The 25,636-nt window shown below is 34.3% G+C and overlaps 5 protein-coding genes across 7 annotated transcripts in view; 4 read left to right on the forward strand and 1 right to left on the reverse strand.

Annotated features, from left to right (window-relative positions):
• Positions 1 to 10,610, forward strand: part of LOC105966245 (protease Do-like 9) — a 29,345-nt gene extending 18,735 nt beyond the window's left edge. Inside the window, exon 10 of the transcript XR_016030924.1 lies at positions 10,498 to 10,610. The gene's annotated coding sequence lies outside the window, so the exon portion shown is untranslated. The remainder of the gene's footprint in view (positions 1 to 10,497) is intronic.
• LOC105971080 (putative late blight resistance protein homolog R1A-10) overlaps positions 1 to 17,212 on the forward strand; it is a 29,975-nt gene extending 12,763 nt beyond the window's left edge. The window contains exons 1-2 of one of the 2 annotated variants that reach the window (XM_088817051.1): positions 14,283 to 14,884; positions 16,130 to 17,212. In XM_088817051.1, coding sequence (XP_088673177.1) covers positions 14,380 to 14,884; positions 16,130 to 16,941 — 1,317 coding nt within the window. In that variant the 5' untranslated portion in view covers positions 14,283 to 14,379 and the 3' untranslated portion in view covers positions 16,942 to 17,212. Of the gene's footprint in view, positions 1 to 14,282; positions 14,885 to 16,129 lie in introns of those variants that run through there. The other variant, XM_088817050.1, reaches the window with a different exon arrangement.
• LOC148771288 (putative late blight resistance protein homolog R1A-4) lies at positions 638 to 3,608 on the forward strand. Of its 2 annotated transcripts, XM_088817049.1 has the most exons (2): positions 638 to 2,137; positions 2,267 to 3,608. In XM_088817049.1, exons 1-2 carry the CDS (start codon positions 799 to 801, stop codon positions 3,385 to 3,387), a joined length of 2,460 nt encoding a protein of 819 aa, XP_088673175.1. In that variant the 5' UTR covers positions 638 to 798; the 3' UTR covers positions 3,388 to 3,608. The 2 variants fall into 2 exon arrangements, with proteins under 2 accessions (XP_088673175.1, XP_088673174.1); XM_088817048.1 differs by having other exon boundaries at positions 657 to 3,608.
• Positions 17,213 to 17,830: 618 nt separating the features above from the next.
• LOC105966244 (putative leucine-rich repeat receptor-like protein kinase At1g68400) lies at positions 17,831 to 19,907 on the forward strand. Its single transcript, XM_012990814.2, has 2 exons — positions 17,831 to 19,063; positions 19,351 to 19,907. Exons 1-2 carry the CDS (start codon positions 17,869 to 17,871, stop codon positions 19,905 to 19,907), a joined length of 1,752 nt encoding a protein of 583 aa, XP_012846268.2. The 5' UTR covers positions 17,831 to 17,868.
• Positions 19,908 to 21,573: 1,666 nt separating this feature from the next.
• On the reverse strand, positions 21,574 to 24,345 carry LOC105966243 (putative late blight resistance protein homolog R1A-3). Its single transcript, XM_012990813.2, has one exon. It carries the CDS (start codon positions 24,343 to 24,345, stop codon positions 21,574 to 21,576), a length of 2,772 nt encoding a protein of 923 aa, XP_012846267.2.
• Between the last annotated feature and the right edge of the window lie 1,291 nt (positions 24,346 to 25,636).

The following is a 25,636-nucleotide window of genomic DNA, read 5'->3' on the forward strand; positions in this document are numbered from 1 at the left end:
AACATGTAAAAAGATTCATAATTTAGGGTGGTTATAATTACCTAAATATGAGGATTTTTTCGTCATTTAACTTTACCTCTGGGGTGGTCATAATTTACCCTAAGTTTTTATTTCTCAATAAGTCTAATGTTCTCTAGTGTGAAGTGTGAAGGATCTTCTCCTCATTAAGCAGTCGTTAGGTGTGAAATAGTGGTCTTAAAATTCATACTCTCTACTTGTCACATTTTGACATTTTCTGTCCAATTATGTATTAGATAAATGGCAAATTACGGCCACCTCCTTAGGCATGACCAAATTACTAAAAAACCCTTCTTGTTTGGGTAATTAGAGTCACGTCTCATTTTAAATATTTTTACATAAAATTTATGTAATTCGATTATTTACCGAACCAAATCGTATATTCAAGTCGGTAAACGGTATGCAATGTTGGCGTACCGAAATTTCGGTTCGATTTTACCGATTTAACATTCCTAAATTCACCTGTAGAGAGTATTTTCGTAAGATAATATATAGTTGATGGGTGACTATAATTATTCAAACAGAAAGGGTGTTTCCATAATTTGACTATAATTCATGGGGTGGCCGTAATTTGCGCGTAGATAAATAAATATCACAATAATTGAAGCCACTTGCTATATTAAAAGTCAACTTCTTTTAGCTCAAGTTTATCACAATCCACAACCATCCTATGAGAATTGTAATAATTTTCTCATTTGCAGCAGCAGCAGTAGTTCCATAAATTGGTTGCTGCTTTTTTTCCGAACACGTCAAAGTCGATCGGGATTTAGATTGCGATCGATGGCAGCTTATGCAGGTCTAGCTTCTCTTATGAATACTATTGATGGCATCCAAATTCATCCTCGTCTTTCGATTTCTCTTGACAAGAAACAGACCGAGTCACTCGTCGAAACAACTCGTTTCTTGCTCGATTTTATAGAGAGTGCTATTCATTCTCATGGAGGTAGCAAAGAAGAAGAACAAGTGTTGGAGAGCCAGATTGCATCTGCCTCCTTTGCAGCTGAGGATGTAATAAAATCTCATGCAGTCGACCAAATCCGCTCCGGTTCCATTTCCTCGCTCGATCTTCAGACAGTAATCGAAGGCATGGATTTTGTCAAGGATAAGGCTGTCGGTTTTAGTGACAAAAGGGGATTGATAGATCAACATCCCACATATTCAACGCCTGCTATATTCATTACTGGAAAGAGTAAGATGATTGGATTTGATGATGAGTTGACTCAGCTTATGGAAAGGCTGACCGGACAGCATAGGAGTCTACAAATCATCCCGATTGTAGGTATGGGCGGTATTGGTAAGACTACTCTTGCCCGAAACCTCTATGAAAGTCAACTTATTGTGCATCACTTTGATATTTGTGCATGGACTACAATTTCTCAAGAATATAGCGCGATAGATATCTTTTCGAAACTTCTATCTTGCCAAAGTAAATCGACTACTGAATTAGATCAAGAAACTAGTGAAGTTCAATTAGCACAACGTTTGTATCAAAGCTTAATAGGTAGGAGATATTTGATTGTATTGGACGATATTTGGAGTATCAAAGCTTGGGAAAAGATAATGTTTTTCTTTCCAGATAACAACAATGGAAGCCGAATTGTTTTAACCACTAGGCTAGCAAACGTAGCTATTCATTTTGGCCCGTCGTACCTTTCGTTGAAATTTCTAGAAGAAGATAAAAGTTGGAAGTTATTTTGTCAAAAGGCGTTTCCGCAAGAAGGGTGCCCTCCTCAATTAGAGAAAATTGGAAAGAATATTGCTAAAAATTGCAAAGGGCTTCCTTTGTTAATTGTCGTGATTGGAGGACTTCTTAGAAAGTCCTCTACGACACAAGAATTATGGGAGAATATTTCGAAAGATATAAATTTGATTCCGAATTTAAAAGAGGAGGAGCAAAACTTGGACATATTATCTTTGAGTTATAGCCACTTACCCGCCCATTTAAAAGCGTGTTTTCTCTACACTGGAATCTTTTCAAACGACCAAGATACTCACGCGCCCCAACTCCTCAAACTTTGGGTTGCTGAGGGATTTATAAGACCAAATAAAACCCAAACTTTGGAAGAAATCGCGGAGGGATATTTAAATGATCTCATTGATAGGAATCTCATTTTACTTCGTTCTAGAGGGTCGAATAAAAAAATTAGAAGTTGCGACATCCACGATCTTTTAAGAGACTTTTGCTTAAAGTTAGCTAAAAAGGAGAAGTTCATTAATGTGTTGAGGGGATGTGACATTTCTAAAGGAGTCGAAGCTAACGAGTGTCGCATTGTATTTCATAGAGAAATTCTAGAAAATAATTACGACGGCCTTTTACAAACTTTGGAGTCATCTAAGTTTAAAATGTTTAGAGGATTGAAAGTGGTTGATAGTGATTCTTCTCTAGACGATATTTTGAAGCAAGTTAACTCGTGTTACGTTAGCACACCGTTTCTATGGATATCTAGCGGCCTTCGCCACATTTCTTCATCGATATCATTACTATGGAATTTGCAGATGCTAGTTGTAAAAGATTGTGGAGCAATTATTGCACCGCCTGAAATTTGGGAGATGCCACAACTTAGGCATATTCAGTTTGGATTGATAATTCTTCCCGATCCTCCTTTGAGTGTCAAACAAGATTGCGTTGTTTTGAGGAACTTACAAACACTTAAGGGAGTGGAGAATTTGAGGTTTGGTGATGAGGTGTGTAAGAGAATCCTGAATGTCAAGAAATTGAAGATAATGTACGATGAATTCTCGATAGACGCATACGATTTTTGTCTCTATAATCTTGGTAGCTTCCGAAAACTCGAATCACTAAACTGCATCTTCTTGAGTGATTTGCATATGCAGGACCTCAAATTCCCGAGTTCGATCAAGAAGTTGACTTTGGAAGGTTGTTGTCTTAATTGGGAAGATTTGACTATGGTTGGTTCGTTGCCAAATCTTGAAGTACTCAAGTTAGGACCTGGTTCGGTTGTGGGGCCCGTGTGGGACCCGGTCGAGGGGGAATTTCTTCTACTGAAATATCTGGCGATTCACAGCTGTGATGATTTGAGACATTGGAATGCATACAGCTGTCATTTTCCGGTACTGGAGAATCTTGTTCTTGAAGGAATGTCTGAATTGGAGGAGATTCCTTTTGGTGTCGGAGAACTACCGACACTTGGGAGTATTAATTTGATTGGCTGCAGCGATTCTGCAGCAGTTTCAGCAGTGGAAATACTGGAGGAGCAAGAGAGTGTTGGGAATGAGGGGCTTTGTGTTAGAATTGATTTGTGGAAGAAAAAGGATTTGAAGAGGCTGAGGAAAATGGTGGAGCATTTTGATTGCTTCGCGAGCATTAATTTCAAAATGCGTGTTATTAAGCTCGATGATTTGTGGTGAACGAGGTTCGAGATTTAATGCAGATTGTGGAAGCTAGGTGATAGTTTTGTTAAAACATTTTTCTTTCATTACCTGGTTGATTACTTTGTAGTTTGCTGCTATCAACTCCAATTTAAGGAATTGGAAGAAATAAGAATGCACGAGAATAAAGTTGTTGTTCAAATTCAACATCATGTATAAACCGAAGAAGATGAAGAAATATACCAAAACCATTTCCACCATTTTTCGGATATCCAGGAGTCCCATTTACCATTTAAATTATACAATACAAAAATAGGTTTTAAATAGTTGAATTACATATTATACTATATAAAAATCATACAAATTTGTTTAAAATATAAATGACAAAACACACTTCACCCCCAATACATTTTCCATTTTCGCATCTCCCCCCCTAAAAATTCAAAAAAGGGATATTACCCTTTCGAAATATTATTTTGGTTGCGCTTTGCCCAGAAGCCAATTTTGGAGACCATTGTACAACAAAAATAACATTTTAAAGTGGCAACGTGGAAAAAAATAGTGTTTTAAAGGGGCAGTGTGTAACAAAAATAACATTTAAAGGGGCAACGTGCAAAAAAAATACTCAAATCCGATGAGTAGTCCATCGGAGTTTTCCTATTGGGGCAATGTGCAACAAGAATAATATTTTGAAGGGGACATTCACTTTGTCACTTTGAAGCATTTTGAGGGGGTAAAGTGGGAAAATTAGAAATTTACAGGGGGTGATGTGCAATTTGCTCAAATATAAAAAGTTAAACATTTAAACTAGGGCAAATTGCACTTCACCTCCTTAAAAAGTGTTCGTCTTGCATCCCCCCCCCCCCCCTCCCCAAAATACAAAAATGAGATTGTCCCCCTTTGAAATATACAACTCGGTGCACTTTGCCCCAAATGTGTATTTCCGGTTTAATTCTAGTCTGATTTGAGTTAATTAGGAGGGAAATTTTGTTTTTAAGGCTTTAAATGTCATTTAACATGTTTTCACCTTACATTACAATAATTGCGAAGAACAAAAAACAAATTTTGTCTAAGTTTGAAGAAAATTTCGTCTAATTTGGAAGCGAATTTCATCAATTTGAGAAGAAAATTTTGTTAATTTTGAAACCCTAAGTAACTCTGAAAGGAGGATTCTGAAGCGGAAGTTGTAAAATGGCATATACACCCTTCACTCGGTGAGAATTAGACTAAAAATACATATTTGGGGCAAAGTGCACCGAATTGTATATTTCGAAGGGAGGTTGTCTCATTTTTGTATTTTGAGAGGGGAAAGTGCAAACGGGCATTTTTTCAGGGGGTGAAGTGCAATTTACCCTTTAAATTATGGAACTGCCACTCACCAGTAATTACAGACTTGCTATTTATCATGTAATTACAGAATTACGTCTCGGCATTAAGTACATAACTGTCACTTAACAACTAATTACAGAACTGCGACTCAACAATTAATTACGGAATTGCCATTCTCCATGTAATTACAAAATTGTCACTCAATAGGTAATTATGAACCTACCATTTACACTTAATTACAGACTGTCATTTAGTAATAATTACAGAATTGCCACTCAGCAAGTAATAACGGAACTACCATTCAACATGTAATTATAGAATTGCCATTGAGTAGATAATTACGGAAATGCCAATTAACAGGTAATTACAACACTACCATTTAGTTTGTAATTACAAAAGTACCACTCAATAATTCTCAAAGAACTGCCACTCAACAGTAATTACAGAGTTGCCCCTAAATAGTAATTACATAATTGCTACTCAAAAGTAATTAAAAAAACCGCCATTCAACTGTAATTATAGAACTGCCAATCAACATTAATTACAAAACTACCATTCAACTAGTAATTACAGAACTGCCACTCAAAAGTAAATAAAGAACCGCCATTCAACATGTAATTACAAAACTACCACTCAAAAATAATTTCAAACTATCATTCAACATGTAATAATCATGGGACTGCCACTCAGAAGTAATTAGAGAACTGCTCTTCATCAAATAGTTACGGAACATCCATTCAATAAGTATGTATAGAACTGCCATTCCACCGTAGTTACAAGACTACCAATCAATAGTAATTATAGAACTGTCATTCAACAGTAATAATAGAGTTGCCATTTAGCAAAAATTAAAGAACTGCGATTCAACAGCAATTACATAACTGTATTTCAGAATGTAATACATAACAACCATTTAGCAGGCAATAACATAACTACCACTAACCATTAAATACATAACTACCACTCATTAATAATTACAGAATTACTACATCAAGTAATTACATTACTGACACTCAACATGTAATTATTTAACTGCCATTCAACAGTAATTACAAAATTGTCATTCAAAAGACAATTTCAGAACTCCCGTCCAACAAGTTAATGCATGACTGTCATTCAACTGTAATTAAAGAACTGTCACTTAGCAGTAATTAAAGAACAACCACTCAATAATAAGTAGTAAATTGTCATTCATCAGTAATTACATAATTGTCATTTAGCATGTAATTATAGGACTGCAACCCAACAGTAATTATAGAAATGCCACTCATCAAGTTATAATGGAACTGCCATTCATAATGCAATCACAGAACTGACATTCAACAATATTAAAAATTGCCAATTAGATTCATTATCTCTTTTATAAATTAGGTTATTGCGTTTAACGGACAGCCCGTGAAGAACCTGAAGAGCTTGGCTAGTACGGTAGAGAGCTGCAACGATGAATATTTGAAATTCGATTTGGAATTCCAGCAGGTTCGCTTTCTGAGTCGTTTTCATTTTGCTTTTAGCAAATTTTGTATGTTCTTTTCTCAGTTTATTTAATTCTCCGTTCGTTCTTCCAAAACACATGAAAATTGAAAAAAACTACTTAAAAAACGAGGCAAACATAGTTGGTTACTGAAAAAACAGAGGATAAATTTGGGTGCAGATTTTGGTTCTGCAGACAAAGGCAGCAAAAGAGGCAACCTTGGACATTCTCGCTACTCACTGTATACCGTCAGCCATGTCCGACGATCTCAAGACATGAATGGGTGCCACAGTATTGTATCTCCATTTAATACGTTTTTTTTTTTATTTTTTTATAATTTTTCTTAAATTTGTAAGCCTCCTCTCGAACTATATATGTAGGCCATTTTGTTTCTCATATCATTTTTACCAGTAAAATTTGAGGTTGAGAAAATTGCGTAGCTTTGATAACATTTTATGGTAATTATTACCTATTGGAACCACGGCTGCACTTTGACGATTGATCACGAAATTGTGGATGAGGCTTGGACTCCATTTGTTCTCTAATTTTATAGGTAAGAAGTTGTTGCAATAAAAACCACAATAATATGGAGATAGGCAAGGTGAGGCGCGGACTAGGTCGCTCTCTTAAGACGAATTTCACGACCCCTTCTCTAATGAGGTGCAAAAAGGTTCCGATCGTGTCGCCTATGGGATACAACAACCCAGCCTATCTCTCCGCCGTAACTTCACCGAAATTGCACGTTCGAGTGAAGTAGAAGCTTACACCCGACACACAACAAGAGCTCAAAATATATGTATATAGTATAGATAAAAAGTGTTCATTTTTCTCTTCACTCTTCTACCTTTACAAAGCTACAAAGCCCCATTTATATAGCATAAAACCTCTATTTAATATAGAATTAAAGGAAAATATTGAGGTTTTATGAGGCAAAATAAAGTGTTTGTAGGTTTCAAAATGTTGGTCAAACGACCACATAAATTGGTCAAAGAAAATATTTAATATAATATTATTTTTATTAAAAAAATCCAACAATCCCCCACTATTTTAATCAAAATAAGAATAATAATAATATTTGAGCTCTTGCGGAATATTATGCATAATGAAAGTGGACAATGCCTTCAAACCTTCACTTAGTACAATATGTTTCCCGTACTAGAATCAAAGTGGACTTAGGCTTCAAACAGTGACCCTTGGGGCACGTAGAATCATATTGCACACATAATACTCAGAGTGTCTCGATTGAAGCTTCTAAAGCCAGCACGTTTAACGGCCATGTGCTTTACCCCATTTCTTGTGAGAGCTCTAGAGAACAGCCTATAATTCCCATAGGAAGCGGCCCCACTTCCACACTCACAAGGTGAATTCTATCAAGGATGTTTACGTAACTCCAACACCCTACCCATACAGGCTATAGAACTCATTAAGAGATCAAAGTCTCAACCTCACAATTCGTTACGAGTTTTATTAGTGCACATGCATCATAGGGATGGATAATAAAAGTGCGCACTTTTATCACTATCATGTTGCTTTCAGATTCGTTTTTCTTCGCCTAGTTCGTAGGATCTCTAGCCCCTAGGTGGTAGTATCCTCATCAACAACTTTACAAAATATATTAGGTTTTAATCCAATCCCCCTCGATGCATTTCAGATAATTTCTGAAATAATGTGAAATATAATTTCACAAATTTAGTGTCATAGACTTTATGGCTTATTAACCATTTCTTATATACTTTCACTTAAATTTTACGTGATTTTTCTCATATATTCACAGTACTGTATTTTCTTTTAATGGTTCCGGATCCCATTAAAAGATTCTCGCGATATTCCAACTGCAGTTTTTTGAATCACATCTATCAATGCGCCATTGATTCTTCACAATATCGTTAATCAAAGCACAAAGCAATTGATTTATCACACATTAGGATTTTATATACCACATTCGGTATCAACCGGCCTCCTCGCAGGCAGGCTAATGTCAAAATAATCAATCAAAATTGATATGAATTTTGAATTTTTTAAATTATCGGCATATACATCATTCACACAAGGTGAAAAATTGGAATATAATTCCTCTCTTTTAGATTTTCAAAATTCTGCAATATTGAAAACTTTGAAAAATGTTTCACTTCACAAATCACAAATATATTTGCTAATATATTTTCACCAAATCTTAATAATCACAATTAGGCATTCATAAATCACATCAATGTCACGTATGTGCAAAATTATGCCTTTACTAATTACTTGCATATTCAAGATTACAAATAACGCATAATGTATCACATTATCGCTATAAACAATTTGTGATCATAAAATAAGCAATTAAGCATATATCACGTTAAAATCAATTGTAACATGCTCATATAAGTATACACTAAAAAACCCCTACTATTCCTCAATACTAAAAGCATACCAATGAATCATGAATCAAGATAAAATGTATTGACTCTGATCATGCTTATTTTCGCAATTCAAATTTATTACTAATACCCCACTATTTCTCAATATTAAAAGCACATTGAACAATTCATAAAATGTTTAAACATATGCAACATTACCTCTACCAAATGAATCATGAATTAAAGTTAAGATGCCAATTATAATCATGCTTATTTCTCAAATAGAGGCAACGGCCATAAGCTCTTTATTTTCAAAAGAATTACGATAAGAAAGAAATAATTTATCAAAGTTATTTTCTGAATTTAAAAACCTTGGACTCTCATTAGTCATAACTGCCACAATAAAGACAAATTACGTGTCTTTTAAAAATACTTCTACAAACATGCTTATGCAAATTAATTTACATAAACTACTAGCATAATAGTGCATTAAAGATTACTTAATTTTAGCAAATGTAACCGGTTCCTCGGGCAAGTAAATACAAGCAAAACGTTTCAATATTTATTTAATAAATTTGAATATATGCTATAAAACAGCAATTTTTAGATTCAAATTCTAATGCACTATACCGCAGCATTAGTCAAAACTGAAACAAGGTAAATGCATTTAAGCACGTCATAATCAATTCATTACTCATCTATTAATTTGAAGAGAATATTTATCAGCTATTAAGCAAATAGTAGTAATATCATTCTCAAAAAAAAAATCACAACCGTAATATTAAGTCAATATCTCTCTTCTATCACATAATTTATAACCACAATTCCAAATATAATACACAAAATGCACTAAATTGACTACAACAACAATTATATGACAGTATATGGATTTTCACATTCTAGAAATAATATTTTCATGCAATTATATCATTTCATTGCTAGAAAAAATTATATTTAATATGTGTAAACGAAGAACATACCAGAGTTTGATAATTTTCAATTATCGATTCTTTCAATACCTTAAAAACGCGCACAATTTGGCAGCTGCAGCAGTGCTCAGTATTTGGGGCATATCTCTCTCGTTCGATGTCCGATTTCAGTGAATCAAGATGTTTCGAACAGTCAACAGAAAGTCCTGCAACTTTCGTGGTTTACACATTCTCAAATTATGATTATATAAGGTCGGAAATTTGACTCAAAGTCTGCATTCGTGAATTGTACGAAAATTCACCTACACCAAAAATAAAATCGTTAATTTTTCGTCAAATCAAAATAACAATAAAATATAATTTATCATCTCCCTTGTTATCATCAAGAGCCTATTTTGGATCATCGTCAAAGCTTATCTTCATGTGATCAAAATTCGTCTTAAATTGTTGGAACCACGGCTGCACTTTGACGATTGATCACGAAATTGTGGATGAGGCTTGGACTCCATTTGTTCTCTAATTTTATAGGTAACAAGTTGCTGCAATAAGAACCACAATAATATAGAGATAGGCAAGGTGAGGCGCGGACTAGGTCGCTCTCTTAAGACGAATTTCACGACCCCTTCTCTAATGAGGTGCAAAAAGGTTCCGATCGTGTCGCCTATGGGATACAACAGCCCAGCCTATCTCTCCGCTGTAACTTCACCGAAATTGCACGTTCAAGTGAAGTAGAAGCTTACACCCGACACACAATTCAAGTGAAGTAGAAGCTTACACCCGACACACAACAAGAGCTCAAAATATATGTATATAGTATAAATAAAAAGTGTTTATTTTTCTCTTCACTCTTCTACCTTTACAAAGCTACAAAGCCCCCTTTATATAGTATAAAATATGACCACCATAAAACATCTATTTAATATAAAATTAAAGAGGAATATTGAGGTTTTATGAGGCAAAATAAAGTGTTTGTAGGTTTCAAAATGTTGGTCAAACGACCGCATAAATTGGTCAAAGAAAATATTTAATATAATATTATTTTTATTAAAAAAATCCAACATTACCATTTACCGGGAAGTTAATGAATTTTCGGAATCTACTTCATGTACTATTCTGGTTTGTCGTTTATATAGTAGATCGAGAAGCTAAGAGTAGCAAGTAAACGAGAGACATTAATTTACATTTTGAAAATTATTATCTTGCATTTCATTTCCACAATAAGGTTTTACTACTCAATAAGTCTAATGTTCTATAGTGTGAAGTGTGAAGTGTGAAGTGTGAAGGATTTTCTCCTCATTAAGTGAGACGCCGTTAAGTTTGACGGTAAAACAAGCAGAAGCTATCGTATAAACCACAAGGGGGCTATGTGCCGATATTACATGCACAATGAGTCATCTGTAAAAGTTTGTAACCATAGGATAGTTAAGTGTTGTTTACCCTAATTTGTTTGTCTTAATTACTTAATGTTTTCTTTTTCTTTTTCTATTTAAAAAAATGTTGTATATGACATCTTAGATCATTAGCTAGGAACATCTATAAAATCTATATAATATATAAAAGTTGAATTCCACACCTAATTGATTGACATTATTGTCAATTTCAATTGGTGACATGTATTCACTTTCATCCCATGTGGCAAATTGATTGGTGAAAATAAATCATCAAAAAACATGTCACCATTTTCCAAAATTAAAAAAATATAAAATTATTTTATTATATATTTATATCATATCATTTATAAAATGCTCTAAATATATCAACTTCTTGGAAACTCTAAATAGTTTTATTTTTTAATTTAATTTTAAAACTAATTAATTTAATTTAAATTTATCTAAATTCAATTTAAAATATTCACTTATTATAATTGTATGATTGATGGTGTTGCGAAAATTTTGTATTTTAATTCAAAAACCTGGATTTATATAAAAAAATATATTTCAAAATAAATCATTTGATATTATACATTTTACATGAACATGACCAGATAATTATATGTTTATCTTTTTTACTAATTTAATATCATATTCGTAATTACCAAAATTTTCCTAATGTTTGTTTCCGTCTTACATCGACCCCCTTACGGTATGATTTTTCACGGAATTATTTTTTATTCCCCGAAAAATGCAGATTCTACCCTGCACAGGACATTTGTTTATGGTACTTTTTAAAGACAAAAAATTACCTTGAGGCGAACTTTACACGAAATATGTATTCTTCTTAAATAACATCTTCACAACTTTTTAGTATTATTATTACCTCCCCCAAGGGTAATTTTTGTATTTAAAAAGTAAGATAAAAGAAATGTTACGTCTGCAAAGGGTAGAGTCCACAATTTTTGGGATATTACATTGAATAAGAAATATTCCGTAAAAAACACACCATAAAGGGGCCGTGTAAGACATAAACAAACATCTTGGGGATTTCGGTAATTACCGATAAGTGGGGGTGCTTTCCGTAATTTAGCCTAGATTTCATGAGAATTTTCGTAATTTATCCTATTAACAACGATTATCGTTCTTTTCACGTCTTAACGTTTGCTCATACCCTTATATTATTTTGAATAATTTTAATGTCAGTTTGATAATATAATTAAATATTAATTTTTAATATATTTAATATGTGTTTCTTGATGTTTCAGGTACCATACATAAGGAATTTGATATAAAAGTTGCGAGATTGAATATAATTATTTTTTATACAAAATAATAGATAATTGCAAAAACATTGATGCAAAATCAGAATTGGGATTGTGATTAGTATTAGCATTAGAATTAGGATTATAATTAATATTCTTGGAATTAGTATTAGTATTAATACTAGGATTAGGATTTGGATTAAAATAGTATTATAATTAATATTAGGATTGGTATTATTATTAGGATTAATATTAATATTTGAATTATAATTAAGATTATGATTATTGATTAGTACTACAATTAGTGACATGTATTAGTATTATGATTATGATTAGGATTATGGTTAGAATTAAAATTAGAATTATAATTAGAATTAACATTAGTATTAGCGTTATTATTATTAGTAGTAAAATTATTAGGATTATAATTAATGTTAGAAATAGGTTTAGGATTAGAATTATTATTAGGATTAGAATCATGATTAGTGTTATGAATAGAATTAGGAATAGGATAAGGATTTGAATAATATTAGTATTACAATTATAATCAGCATAAGCATATCCAGATTAACATTAACATTAAAATTAGTATTAGCATTAGAATATGTACATTAGCATTAAGGTTAACAATATTAACATATTAGTATTAGAAATAGTATTAATATTAGTATTAGTATTAGTATTAGTATTAGTATTAGTATTAGTATTAGTATTAGTATTAGTATTAGTAATAGTATTAGTAATAGTATTAGTATTAGTATTAGTAATAGTATTAGTAATGAATATTTGTGTCATTTCTCTGCTATCGTGTTTGTTGTTACCTTAGTTATTTTGCAGAAGATTCACATGGTGTAGTAGATTGCAATCCAAGAAATAGTGTTATACCATATGTTTTAAATGATTTCACTTAATCTTGATATCGTGTTTTGCATGCTTCATGTTTTCTTATTTGTAATATTTAACTTAATTTCATATGTTACAACTCTAAATTAAGAGATTAAGTTTATGTTTTTTATTTTCTTCCATTTTGTTTTACTTGAATTGGTATTGTTATAAAGAGATAGTCGTTTACATAAGTTTATTTTTCTCATTTTGAAACTGACATCCGTACAACGCACGGGTGAAATACTAATAGTTATTAGAATTTTAATTCAAATCTTACGATTTGATTCGATTTAAAGTCTCTCCGATTCAATTCTTTGAAAATCTATTTTATTCTAATAGTCCACAAAATTAAAATTGTTTAAATAATCAATCAAGTGGACAAAATTCAAATAATTGGGGGGCCACTTTGTTGTTCCAATAATTAATAATTAGTGGTTCACATCATTGGGGCACTTTCCATCCTTAAATTACACAATTTTGATACTTTGCACTCTTAAATTGCAAAATTGGCAGATTGCACCCTTTAAACATAAATTGTTTGGCACTTTGCACCCCAAATCACTTTTGGCTTAGAAAACTTACCTGCAACTTGCTGGAAACATGGAAGATGGGCAAATTCATAATTTTCTTATTATCTACCATTCCACCATTTTTATCTTTCGTCCCTTCAATCAAAAAATCCTAAAATATTTTTAGCCATTTCTTTCAATGGTAAAATTGGTATAAACACTAAAGAATAATAGTATATGAAAAACAATGTAACTGGAAATTTTAGACCGAGCCCTCAAATTTTTTTTTTCTTCTGAATAGTCAAATGACAAAATAAGGCTACTGAGAAGTTTATTTGGTGGTAGAAAGGTGGTGCCTATTAGTTTCATGATGGAAAGAATTTTGTGCTCCTATTGAATGGTTTGGATCTGCAAAATTATTAAAAAAAATAGCGTTACCATGGAATACAACTTGATTTTTTGAAGGTGTGTTATCGTACTCTTGTCTATATATTCCGATTATTCTTGAATTTTAGTTTAGAATTTACATATTAAGGCAAATAGAAACGGGTAAGAAGAATTTATGATTTTTTGATTAATAGGACGAAATATAAAATGGTGGAACGATGATTAAGAATTTGGGGAAGATGATAGATAATTAGAGAATTGTGAATTTGCCAATTTTTTAGGTTTTCAACAAGTTGCAGGTAATTTTTCTAAGCCAAAAATGATTTGGGGTGTAAAGTGCCAAACAATTTATGTTTAAAGGGTGCAATCTGCCAATTTTATAATTTAAGGGTGCAAAGTGCCAAAATGGTGTAATTTAAGGGTGGCAAAGTGCCAAAAACCCAACATCATTCAACATATCTCTTGCCGGAAGTAGTTATCGTAACATTCATCACTCCAATACAGAAACTCACTCAACAAACAATTTGATCAGTTTAGATCGAAAATGGCAGCTTATGCAGCTGTTGTTTCCCTTATGAATGTTATCTATAACATCCAAAATCATCCTCAATTTTCCATTTCCCTTTTCGACGAGCAACAGGCTGAATCTCTCGGCGAGAAGCTTGATTTCCTGCTAGATTTCATTGAGAGCAATCATTCTCACGAATTGCTGGAGAGGGAAATTGCAACCGCAGCCCATGCGGCCGAAGATGTAATCGAATCTCATATAGTCGACCAAATCCACTCCGGTTCGATTTCTTCGCTCGATCTCCAGACGGTAATACAAGACATGGATTCCGTCAAGGAAAAAGTTGTCAATTTTAAGGAGGGAGAAGGAGGATTATCCAAGTATTCAATGTCTGCTACTTCATCAACACCTCCGATTACCGGTGGCGGAAAGAGCACAAAAATGGTGGGATTTGAGGAGGAGTTGATTCAACTTTTGGATGCTCTCACTGGGCGACAATCGAGTCTGCAAATCATCCCAATTGTAGGCATGGGCGGCATTGGTAAGACTACTCTTGCTCGAAATGCTTACGAAAGTCGATTAATTGTGAATCACTTTGATATTTGCGCTTGGGCTACAATATCTCAAGAGTATAGTCTCAAAGAAATCTTTTCAAAACTTCTTTCTCCCGAAAATGGTCAATCCGCTAATGAACAACAATTATCTCAAAAGTTATATCAAAGTCTAATAGGTCGGAGATATTTGATTATATTGGACGATATCTGGAGTATCGATGCTTGGGAAAAGATGATGATTTTCTTTCCAGATAACAACAATGGAAGTCGAATTATCCTAACCACTAGGCTGTCAAATGTTGCTGGTCATTTTGGCTCGTCGTACTTTTCAAAGAAATTTCTAGATGAAGATCAAAGTTGGAAGCTATTTTGTGAAAAGGCATTTCCGCATGAAGAAGTTTGCCCTCCTGAATTAGAGAAAATTGGAAAGAAGGTTGCTAAAAAATGCAAAGGGCTTCCTTTATTAATTGTTGTGATTGGAGGTCTTCTTAAGTCTAAAACGCAAGAATTATGGGAGAATATCGCAAATAATATAAATTCAATTTTGACTTCAGAAGAAGATACCCAAAGGTTGGATATATTGTCCTTGAGTTATAGTCACTTACCTGCCCATTTAAAAGCGTGTTTTCTTTACATGGGAATTTTTCATGAGGACTCTGAGATTCTTGTCTCCGTAATTATCAAACTTTGGATTGCTGAGGGATTTATAAAACCAAATAAAACCCAAAGTTTGGAAGATGTTGCAGAGTGCTACTTGAAGGAACTTGTTGACAGAAATCTCCTTTTAGTTGGTGGCTTGAAATTGAATGGAAAAATAAAAACTTGCACTATCCACGATCTTTTAAGAGACTTATGCATTAAGACAGCTCAAAAAGAGAAATTTCTTTATTTGATCAGGTTTTGTGGCAGTTTGTCGGGCATAAATAAGGCGTGTCGTCGCATTTTGTGTCATGAAAATTTTGCAGAAGTAAATTGTGACCCTCTACCCTCTCATACTCTTGAGTCAGAACCCCTTACTCGTTCTTTGTTAAGCTATGAAGATCGGCCACCGTTAAATTTTCGATTGTTGAGAGTACTAAATGTGGTTCGTAGTGATAATGTTAGCGATCCTTCTCTAAGTGATATTTTGAAGCAAGTTAACTTGCGCTATTTACCCGGGGTTTGGTACAAGTCTCGTCAACTTCCTTTTTCAATATCTCTACTCTGGAATTTGCAAACATTGAAAATTGCAGGTTTTGGAGGAGTCTTTGCACCGCCTGAAATTTGGGCTATGCCACAACTTAGGCATTTGGAGTTCTCTACATGGATATATCTTCCCGACCCTTCTTTGAGAAGAGAAGAAAAAGTTAATGTCATTGTTTTGAAAAACCTGCAGACACTTAAGAGAGTATTGAATTTGAAGTTGACCGATGAGGTGTGTAAGAGAATCCCCAACATCAAAAAATTGAAGATAATGTACTTTGGTTTGTCGAAAAGCTCACGTTACAACCATCTCTACAATATTGGCAGATTACATAAACTCGAATCATTAAGGGTTTATTTTTGTGGCGACTTTTCGGTTTTCCAAATATTAAAATATATCGTGTGTTCACCTCTACGACCGCGGGGTAATTTACTGAAAAACCTCAAGTTCCCAACTTCGCTCAAGAAGTTAACCTTAAGTGGTAGCAATCTTGATTGGGAAGAATTGAAAGGGATTGGTTCGTTGCCGAATCTTGAAGTTCTCAAATTGGAATATCATTCAGTGAGAGGATCCAAGTGGAACCCTATCGAGGGGCAATTCCTTCGCCTGAAATACCTACGTATTGCCCATAGCAGACTGAAATACTGGAATGCTGAGAGCTTTCATTTCCCGGCATTGGAGAACCTTGTTCTTCAGAAATTGCACAAACTGGCGGAGATTCCTTCAGGAATAGGGGAAATACCTACACTTGGCCTTATTCATCTGTACGACTGCAGCAAGTCTGCGGCCATATCAGCAATGGGGATACTGGAGGAACAACAGAGTCAAGGAAACGAGGATCTTCGAGTTCGAATCCAATAATTTACAGTTTGGAGTGCTTCAATTCCAATAATTTACAGGTCTCTCATCTCGATTAAAGCTTGTTTCATATTCGACAACTCCTGGATGAAAAGAAATACCAATACATCAAGTTATTCTTGTTACAGATGCCTAAGTTGGCCCATGTTTGTTTCGTTTTTCCGATTATTTGCAATGATTCAACTTTTATGCATAGCTTATGAATTCAACTAGCTGTAAAGTAGATTAGATACAAATAATCGAGGCAACTTTTAGTTATTGATAAACACAAAAATCGAGATCTTCTCCAGCAAGTTATTGTAAGATTCGGTTTAGTTAAACAGCAACATCTTTTCTCTGGTTGGTTTTTATTTGCTGCTCTAGTTTCTCTTATGAACACAGCTGTTGATCGCATTTTAAACCATGCTTTCTTTGCATCGAAACTTTCCGCAGATTCAATATTATAACAAGCATACTAAATAAATAAATAAATAAACTCCGTTTTTTTGACCCGTTCCACATATTCAATATTATAACAGCAAACTTCCCAGCTCGACGACACTGGGATCGAGCACATAAGCCCACATTATATAAACTTGACCTTTTCTTCCCCTGCCGGCACATTATATATATATATATATATATACATATATATATATATACATATATATATATATATACATATATATATATATATATATATATACATATATATATATATTTGAGACTTTGTAAATTCAGCCACTTGCCCTTTTTTTGGCACTGTCTATTACTCTCCCATTGATTCTCACTCAAGAACTTCATAATTTACAATCAAATTTTTTTTTTCTTGCAAATAATTTGATGATCAGCAATATGCATGTATGTCTGCTGTTCTTGAAAACATTGCTTCTAATTGTGTCGACGGCGAATTCCGAGACGACACAAGTGAGAGATGCACTGGTTCAGTTCATGGCGAAGCTGTTACCATCAGACAACAACAACAACAATGGTCAGAGGGAACCGAATTTCGGATGGAACACAACTTCTGATCCATGCAATAACAACTGGAAAGGCGTCGTTTGTTACCCTAACTCGGTAACAATCAAGAAAATAGTGCTCGAAGAACTCGACTTCACCGGCACATTCGATGCCGCCTCTCTCTGCACAGCAAAATCTCTCACGGTCCTCAGCCTTAACTCCAACGGCATCGCCGGAGCTTTACCGGAGGAGCTATCGGAGTGCGGGCGGCTAACGCATATATATCTACATGGGAACAAATTTTCAGGAAATCTTCCTAAGAACTTATCGAGATTAAGCAAGTTAAAGAGGCTCGATATATCGGAAAATGGCTTCTCCGGCGATATTCCGGAGGGTTTTTCAAGAATTTCCGGTTTGCTTACTTTTCTTGCTCAAAACAATAGTCTAAGTGGGGTTATACCTAATCTTGATTTCTCCAATCTCGAAGAGTTTAGTGTCTCAAACAACGAACTCACTGGCCCGATTCCTGATGGTGGGGCCCGTTTCAATGAAACGGGCTTTCTTGGAAATCCCGGTTTATGCGGGAAGCCATTGCCAAATGCTTGTCCTCCTCCTCCTCCATCTGCAAAGAAAAGTTCATCGAAAAAAAACTATTTTATTTACACGGGATATGCTTTAATAGGCTTGATTATTGTGAGCCTACTTTCTTTGAAGCTGATCAAGAAACGAGCGTCGAAAAATAATAAAAACGGCTTTAAAACGGATCGAAAAAACGAAAAGATAAGCAGCAGCACTTCGAGTGATTATTCCGAAGCTAATAAAAGGTCGGAGTTTTCGATAACGTCAGCGGAAAGCGGGAGGAATTCGTCACAGCTTGTCGTTTTATCAAACCCTGTCGCGAACGAGCTGAAGTTCGAGGATTTGCTGAGGTCACCGGCCGAGTTGATCGGGAGGGGCCGAAAGGGGAGCGTTTACAAGGTGACGGTGAATGAGGCTGTGACTCTAGCGGTGAAGAGAATAAGGGATTGGGATATTTCGAAAGACGGGTTTCGGAAGAGGATGACGAGGATGGATCGAGTGAAGCATCGGAATGTGATTCCGGTCGTCGCTTTTTATTGTTCGACGCAGGAGAAGCTGTTGGTGTATGAGTTTCAAGAGGGTGGTAGCCTTTTCAGGCTTCTACATGGTGAGTTCTAACTTTTCTCTGTCTTTATTTTTTTATTTTTTATTTCTTTTATATTTTACATAAATTACATTTACAATACATTATATAAATATGTGATATTATTAATATTGTTTCTATATATATACATTCTGGAAAAAATGGAATGCTTGGAGAAATTTGAGAAATTTTAAATCAGATCGGAAGTCGGAATTTTGAATCATTTTTTGATTTGAGGATCGGAATTTTTCTAAAAACGATCTACAAGTACTCTCCCATGGTCTCAAATGCATTATTCATGTCCATTTCAGGATCGAAAAACGGCCAATCGTTCGGTTGGGAGAGCCGATTAAACGTAGCATCCAAAATCGCCGAGGCATTAGCCTTCATGCACGAAGCACTTCAACCCGACGGAATCGCGCACGGAAACCTAAAATCCTCCAACATTCTACTCACGAAAGAAGCCGAGCCTCTCATAAGCGAGTACGGCCTAGCAGAGTCGGATTATTATCACAATCATGAAAGCAACTCCATCGTCGCGAATAATAATAACGACGTTTTCCAGGCCGATATTTATAGCTTCGGTATAATCCTCCTCGAGCTGCTAACCGGAAGAATCGTTCAAAACAATGGATTCGAACTCGCAATGTGGGTGAATTCTGCGATAAGGGAAGAATGGACGGTTGAGATTTTCGATAAGGGGCTCGTTACGGAAGGTGCGAGTGAAGAAAGGATGGTTGATTTGCTCCACGTGGCACTAAAGTGCATTAATGGTTCATATGAAGAAAGGCCTAGTGTTAGGGAGGTTGCTTGTATGATAAACTCTATTAAGGAGAATGAAGAGAAATCTATGGTTTATGATCCTTGATTAGTTATTGATTAGGCCATCATTTAAATAGTTGAGAAAATAATGGCTTTGATCTTCTTTTTTAGTTGTTTGGTGGTTTTATTTCTATGGATGGATGGATGATTATTTTCTTGGTTTGATTTCATCTTTTTATCATGTGATGCAATAGTTGATGATGACTTTGCTACTCATTTATTGAAGGGTAAATTCCACTTTACCCCCTTGTACTCTGCCCAAGAACCACTTTACCCCCTCGTACTCTTAATTTCGTCGATTTACCCCCTTGTACTTGTACAATTTCCCAATACAACCCTCTTCGTCAACTTTTTTCGATTTTGACTCTGACGCCATTTGGTCAAGAGTCAAAATATTGACGTAAATATTGAATTTTTTCGATTTTGACTCTCGAGATTAGAAAAGAGAAAGTTTCACACATTCATATATTTTTTTCTTTGCACTGGGTGGAATCGATCAATTTTTTGGTCTTGATTTTTACTAAGTTAGGGGTTCAATTTGGGGATATCTTGGAAGGGGAAGTGGTGGGAGACGAAGAAATGACAATATTGACGGAGGAGAAACGACGCGTTATAGGCAGTGGCAATTTTGTAATTTACAGAGTTGACCAAATGGCGTTAGAGTCAAAATTGACAAAAAATGAAGGAAAATGGCTGTATTGGGAAATTGTACAAGTATAAGGGGGTAAATCGATAAAATTAAGAGTACGAGGGGGTAAAATGACTCTCAGGCAGAGTACGAGGGGGTAAAGTGGAATTTACCCTTTATTGAAAATGTAACTTAATGTTTGAGAATAATTGATTTTTTTTTTTTAAATGGCCTATTTAATCTAGTTTTTCGATTTGTGATTGTCACATAAGAACATGAATAACAATAATACAGAGAGAAGGAGCGAACACATACGAGAAAAATAAAATGCGTAGAGAAATAATTGTGGGGATATTTATGGGAGGGAGTATTCTAATTAATATAGGATAAAATCATCAATAGAAGTTATAAGGGATTACAATAGTGATAAGTTAATTAACTTTCTCCATGATGATGATGATGATAAATAAATAGAAAATAAAAAACAAAAACTAATTTTAAGAAAAAAATGAAAAAACGAAAAATGAGGATAGAGAGAAGGTGAAATGAGTATGGATTTATTTCAAAGAATGAAAAAAGGATTGAATATCTATTTATGAACGAAAGGTTTGAGGAGGTTTTATCAAAGAGTCTCTTATTTTATATTCATCACTTACATCATACTTCAATATCTCAATTCCTCGTTTGATTGTCAAAATAATATTAACCAATATAAGATTAAATAATGTAATGAACCCAATTGTAGTTATTGAACCTTGGAATGTTCAATAAAAAAAAAACACGTCTAGAAGACAAGATAAGTCATGATAATATAATATTTGCGGGTCAACTCCGTAAATTATTGTCGATATCAAATATCAATCAAAGTCCAATCATTTTTAGTTAATAATAACAAATCTCCACAACCAAATGAGGCTTAATAAGCTAATATTAGAAGATGAAAGAAAATACAAAATAAACAATAAGAAAGACACCAATAAAATACAAATTTGTAATGAAGGTGAAAAAAATTCTTCAAATTTTGACAAAAAAAAAAAAAAAATTGCAATTACAACCTTGAACACTGATCCAATGTTGGTATTTCTCAAATGTCTAAAGAGAAATCATCATCCAGGAATTGTCGAAGATGAAAGAAGCTATTTTCACTGGATTCAATAGAACAATCAAGATGATGATAGTAAAAGAGTTGTAAATTATTGCTATTGAAGCACTCAAAATTGGCCACCTTTTCCTTGAACCTCTCAAATTGGTTTTCCTCCGAAAAGTGAATTCGAACTCGAAGATCCTCGTTTCCAAGACTCTCTTGCTCCTCCAGTATTCTCACTGCTGACACTGCAGTAGACTCATTGCAGTTATCCACATCAATAAGGCCAAGTGTAGTTATTTCCCCTATACCTAAAGGAATCTCCTCCAGTTCGTGCAATTGATAAAGAATAAGGTTCTCGAGGATTGGAAAATGAACCCTCTCCGAATTCCAATATTTGAGTTCCAAGTAGCGGATACTTAGGTATTTGAGTCGAATGAATCCCCCCTCAACAGGGTTCCACTTCGATCCTCTCACTGAATCATATCCCAATTCGAGAACTTCAAGATCTGGCAACGAACCTATCGCTGTCATATCTTTCCACTCAAGATCGCTATGCCATAAGATCAACCTCTGGAGTGAAGTCGGATATTTGAGGTTCCCTAGTGATCGTGGAGTTGAACACGCAATATATTTTAACATTTGCATTGAGAATTGGAGCACCGAAAATTTTGATGAGATGCCAAACTGACAATCTAGGTATTCGAGTTTATGTAACATGACAATATTGTAGAGATGGTTGTAACACAATCTTTTCGCCAAATCTGGGTACAATAACTTCAATTTCTTAATATTGGGGATTCTCTTGCAGACCTCTTCACTCAACTTCAAGTTCACTGCTCCCTTAAATGTGTGCAAGTTTTTCAGAACAATGACATCATCAATTTCTTGGCTTCTTAAAGGAGGATCTGGAAGATACATCCCATGTGTGGATTCCAAATGCCTAAGTTGTGGCATTGACCAAATTTCAATCGGTGCAACAAATCGTGGTCCACCATCAATTTTCAATGTTTGCACATTCCAGAGTAGAGACATTATTGACCAAGAAAGTTCACGAGAAATATGAAAGTGTTTTGGGAAATAGCGCAAGTTAACATGCTTCAGAATATCAGTTGGAGAAAAAGTCATATCAACCGCATTCAGTACTCTCAACAATCTGAAATTAAACGGTAGCCGACCTCCATTACCCAACAAAGTGCGAGTAAGGAGCGGTGCTGACTCAAGAATATGAAAGAGTGGATGCTCACAATTTACCGCTGTGATTTGTTTAGGAAATAAAATGCGACGCTCCTTAATTATACGTAATGGACTGTCATAACTCCGGATCAAATAAAGAAACTTCTCTTTCTGAGATGCCTTTATGCATAAGTCTCTTAAAAGATCGTGAATTGTGCACGTTTTAATTTTTCCATTCCACCCCAACCTACCAACTAAAAGGAGATTCCTATCAACAAGATCCTTTAAATAACACTCTGCAACCTCTTCCAAACTCTGAGTTTTATTTGGTTTTATAAATCCATCAGCAATCCAAAGTTTGATGAGTTTGGAGACATTAATCTCACGGCCTTCTGGAAAAATTCCCATGTAAAGAAAACACGGTTTTAAATGGACAGGTAAGTGCTTATAACTCAAAGATAATATGTCTAAGTTTTGCTCTTCCTCTCTTATATTCGGGATCAAACTTATATCATTTGAAATATCCTCCCATAATTCTTGTGTCCTAGAAGACTTCCTAAGAAATCCTCCAATCACAACAATTAATAAAGGAAGCCCTTTACATTTTGTAGCAATTTTCTTTCCAATTTTCTCTAATTCAAGAGGACAACAACCTTCATGTGGAAATGCCTTTTCGCAAAATAGCTTCCAACTTTTATCTTTATCTAGAAATTTCTTTGTAAGGAATGTCGAGCCAAAATGAACAGCAACATTTGACAGCCTAGTGGTTAGGATAATTCGACTTCCATTGTTGTTATCTGGAAAGAAAAACATCATCTTTTCCCAAGCATTGATACTCCAGATATCGTCCAATATAATCAAATATCTCCTATCTATTAGACTTTGATACAACTGTTGTGCTAATTGTTGTTCATCAGTAGATTGACTGCTAATTTGGGGAGAAAAAAGTGTTGAAAATATTTCTGTCAAACTGTACTCTTGAGATATTGTTGCCCAAGCACGAATATCAAAGTGATTCACAATTAATCGATGTTCATAAGCATTTCTAGCAAGAGTAGTCTTACCAATGCCGCCCATGCCCACGATAGGGATGATTTGCAGACTCGACTGTCGTGCGGTGAGAACATCCAAAAGTTGGATCAACTCCTCCTCAAATCCCACCATCTTGCTCTTTCTGTTACTTGATGAAGTGCTAGGAGAAGCAGACAACGAATATGTGGGGCCCTTTTGATGATCTTTGACTCTCCCTTCTTCTTTAAAGTTGACAACCTTATCCTTGACATAATCGATGTCTTGTATTACTGTCTGAAGATCAAGCAAGGAAATGGAACCGGAGTGAATTTGGTCAACGACATGTGATTCGATTACATCTTCAGCCGCATAGGCGACGGATGTAATTTGGCTCTCCAAAACATCATATTCAATGCTTAGAATAACTCCACGAGAATGAGTAATCTCAACAAAATCTAACAAGAAAGTGAGAAGATGGGAAAGAGATTCCAACTGTTTCTTGTCAAAGAAGTTGGAAATACGAGGATGATCTTGGATATGATCCATCGTATTCATAAGCGAAACTATAGCCGCATAAGCTCCCATGATCTCTAGTGTATATTTTTGCAAATGAGAGAATTTGAATATTATGTGTAATTGATAACTAGTATTTATTTTGCTTATAAAGAGCATTCTATGAGAACATGCTTCAGACATATGTTGTTGACTTTATGTGCTTAGCTATGAACATGTTGCTTCTAAGTAACAACTCCTTAATTACTAAATATAAAATAAAATTGATGTCATTTATAGTATATGTCAACTGTGAACTTGTTTCCTGATGAAGATAATAAACCACTTGTATGTTCAAATATTAAATCTTCCTACCTTAGTATTTATATTTGACTTCTATATCTACCTGGATATATATTTTGGCTGGTCTTTCACAAATACTATCATATTCATAAGTTTTTAGGATTTTTAATTTTCAATGTACAAGATCAATTAATTGGTTGCATTAATTTTTCAGGATGGTCGTTAATTGCACACAAATTTTTTTACATTTTTATATATGTTATAAATGGAGATTTGATAAATGTTGTGGGCCATGGCCCCAGATACATACTGGGTCCGCCATTGAGGCAGGAGAAGCTCTTGGTTTATGAATTTCAAGTGAGTGGTAGTCTTTTCCAGGGGTGAGTTTGGTAGGGCAATTGTACCAAACTTCTCGAATAACTACCATTATTGAAATTTTGGTATTATGAAATTCATTACTATTGCCCTACAAAAAAAATGCGGTACACCAAAAGTTCAGTACGGTAGGGTATTGGTAATGGTAATTACCAATTTATGTTATCTACTATTTAAGTCTAAATTGAATATACATGTTTAAAATGTTCAAAACTAATATTTAAGATATAAGTATTCTAAAAATATGTTCTTAATTTACGTAATATAAAATATTTTTTAAATAAAATTATAACATAATTTTTTAACATCAATTATATCATCTTAATGAAAGCAATTTAAAATATTTTTGACATACCTAAAGAGTATAATTAATTTTAATCAATAGTAGCTAGTGATGGTACTATGTTCACTTTTTATATATAATAAATTAATTATTAAAATAAAATTTTATTTATTATAGTTTTTAGTACGGTAAGGTAATACCATTTTAGTAATATTGAGTCCTGTTGCCCTATCAAAATATTTTGGTACGGTACGGTAAAGTAGGGTACGGCAATAATTCGGTAGAAATATTTCAGTAGATAATCGATAGGGCGACAAGTTGATACGGCAATATGGTAAAAAAAAAAAAAAAAAAAAAAAACGTGTTATTTCCGCCTTTCAAAATATCTTATTTCTTTTATAATTTGCCCATTTTTAGTCAAGA

Source organism: Erythranthe guttata, chromosome 4 (genome assembly GCF_056151865.1).
Source record: "Erythranthe guttata isolate IM_541 chromosome 4, IM_541, whole genome shotgun sequence".
In the NCBI taxonomy this organism is placed as follows: Eukaryota; Viridiplantae; Streptophyta; class Magnoliopsida; order Lamiales; family Phrymaceae; genus Erythranthe; species Erythranthe guttata.

What these genes read in the sequence shown, in the direction of transcription:
- LOC105966243 (XM_012990813.2), bottom strand. Translation starts at nt 24,345, where the DNA reads ATGGGAGCTTATGCGGCTATAGTTTCGCTTATGAATACGATGGATCAT.
- LOC148771288 (XM_088817048.1), top strand. Translation starts at nt 799, where the DNA reads ATGGCAGCTTATGCAGGTCTAGCTTCTCTTATGAATACTATTGATGGC.
- LOC105966244 (XM_012990814.2), top strand. Translation starts at nt 17,869, where the DNA reads ATGGCGAAGCTGTTACCATCAGACAACAACAACAACAATGGTCAGAGG. An exon ending in CCTTTTCAGGCTTCTACATG is followed by an intron (nt 19,064 to 19,350) that starts GTGAGTTCTAAC and finishes TGTCCATTTCAG; the next exon opens with GATCGAAAAACGGCCAATCG.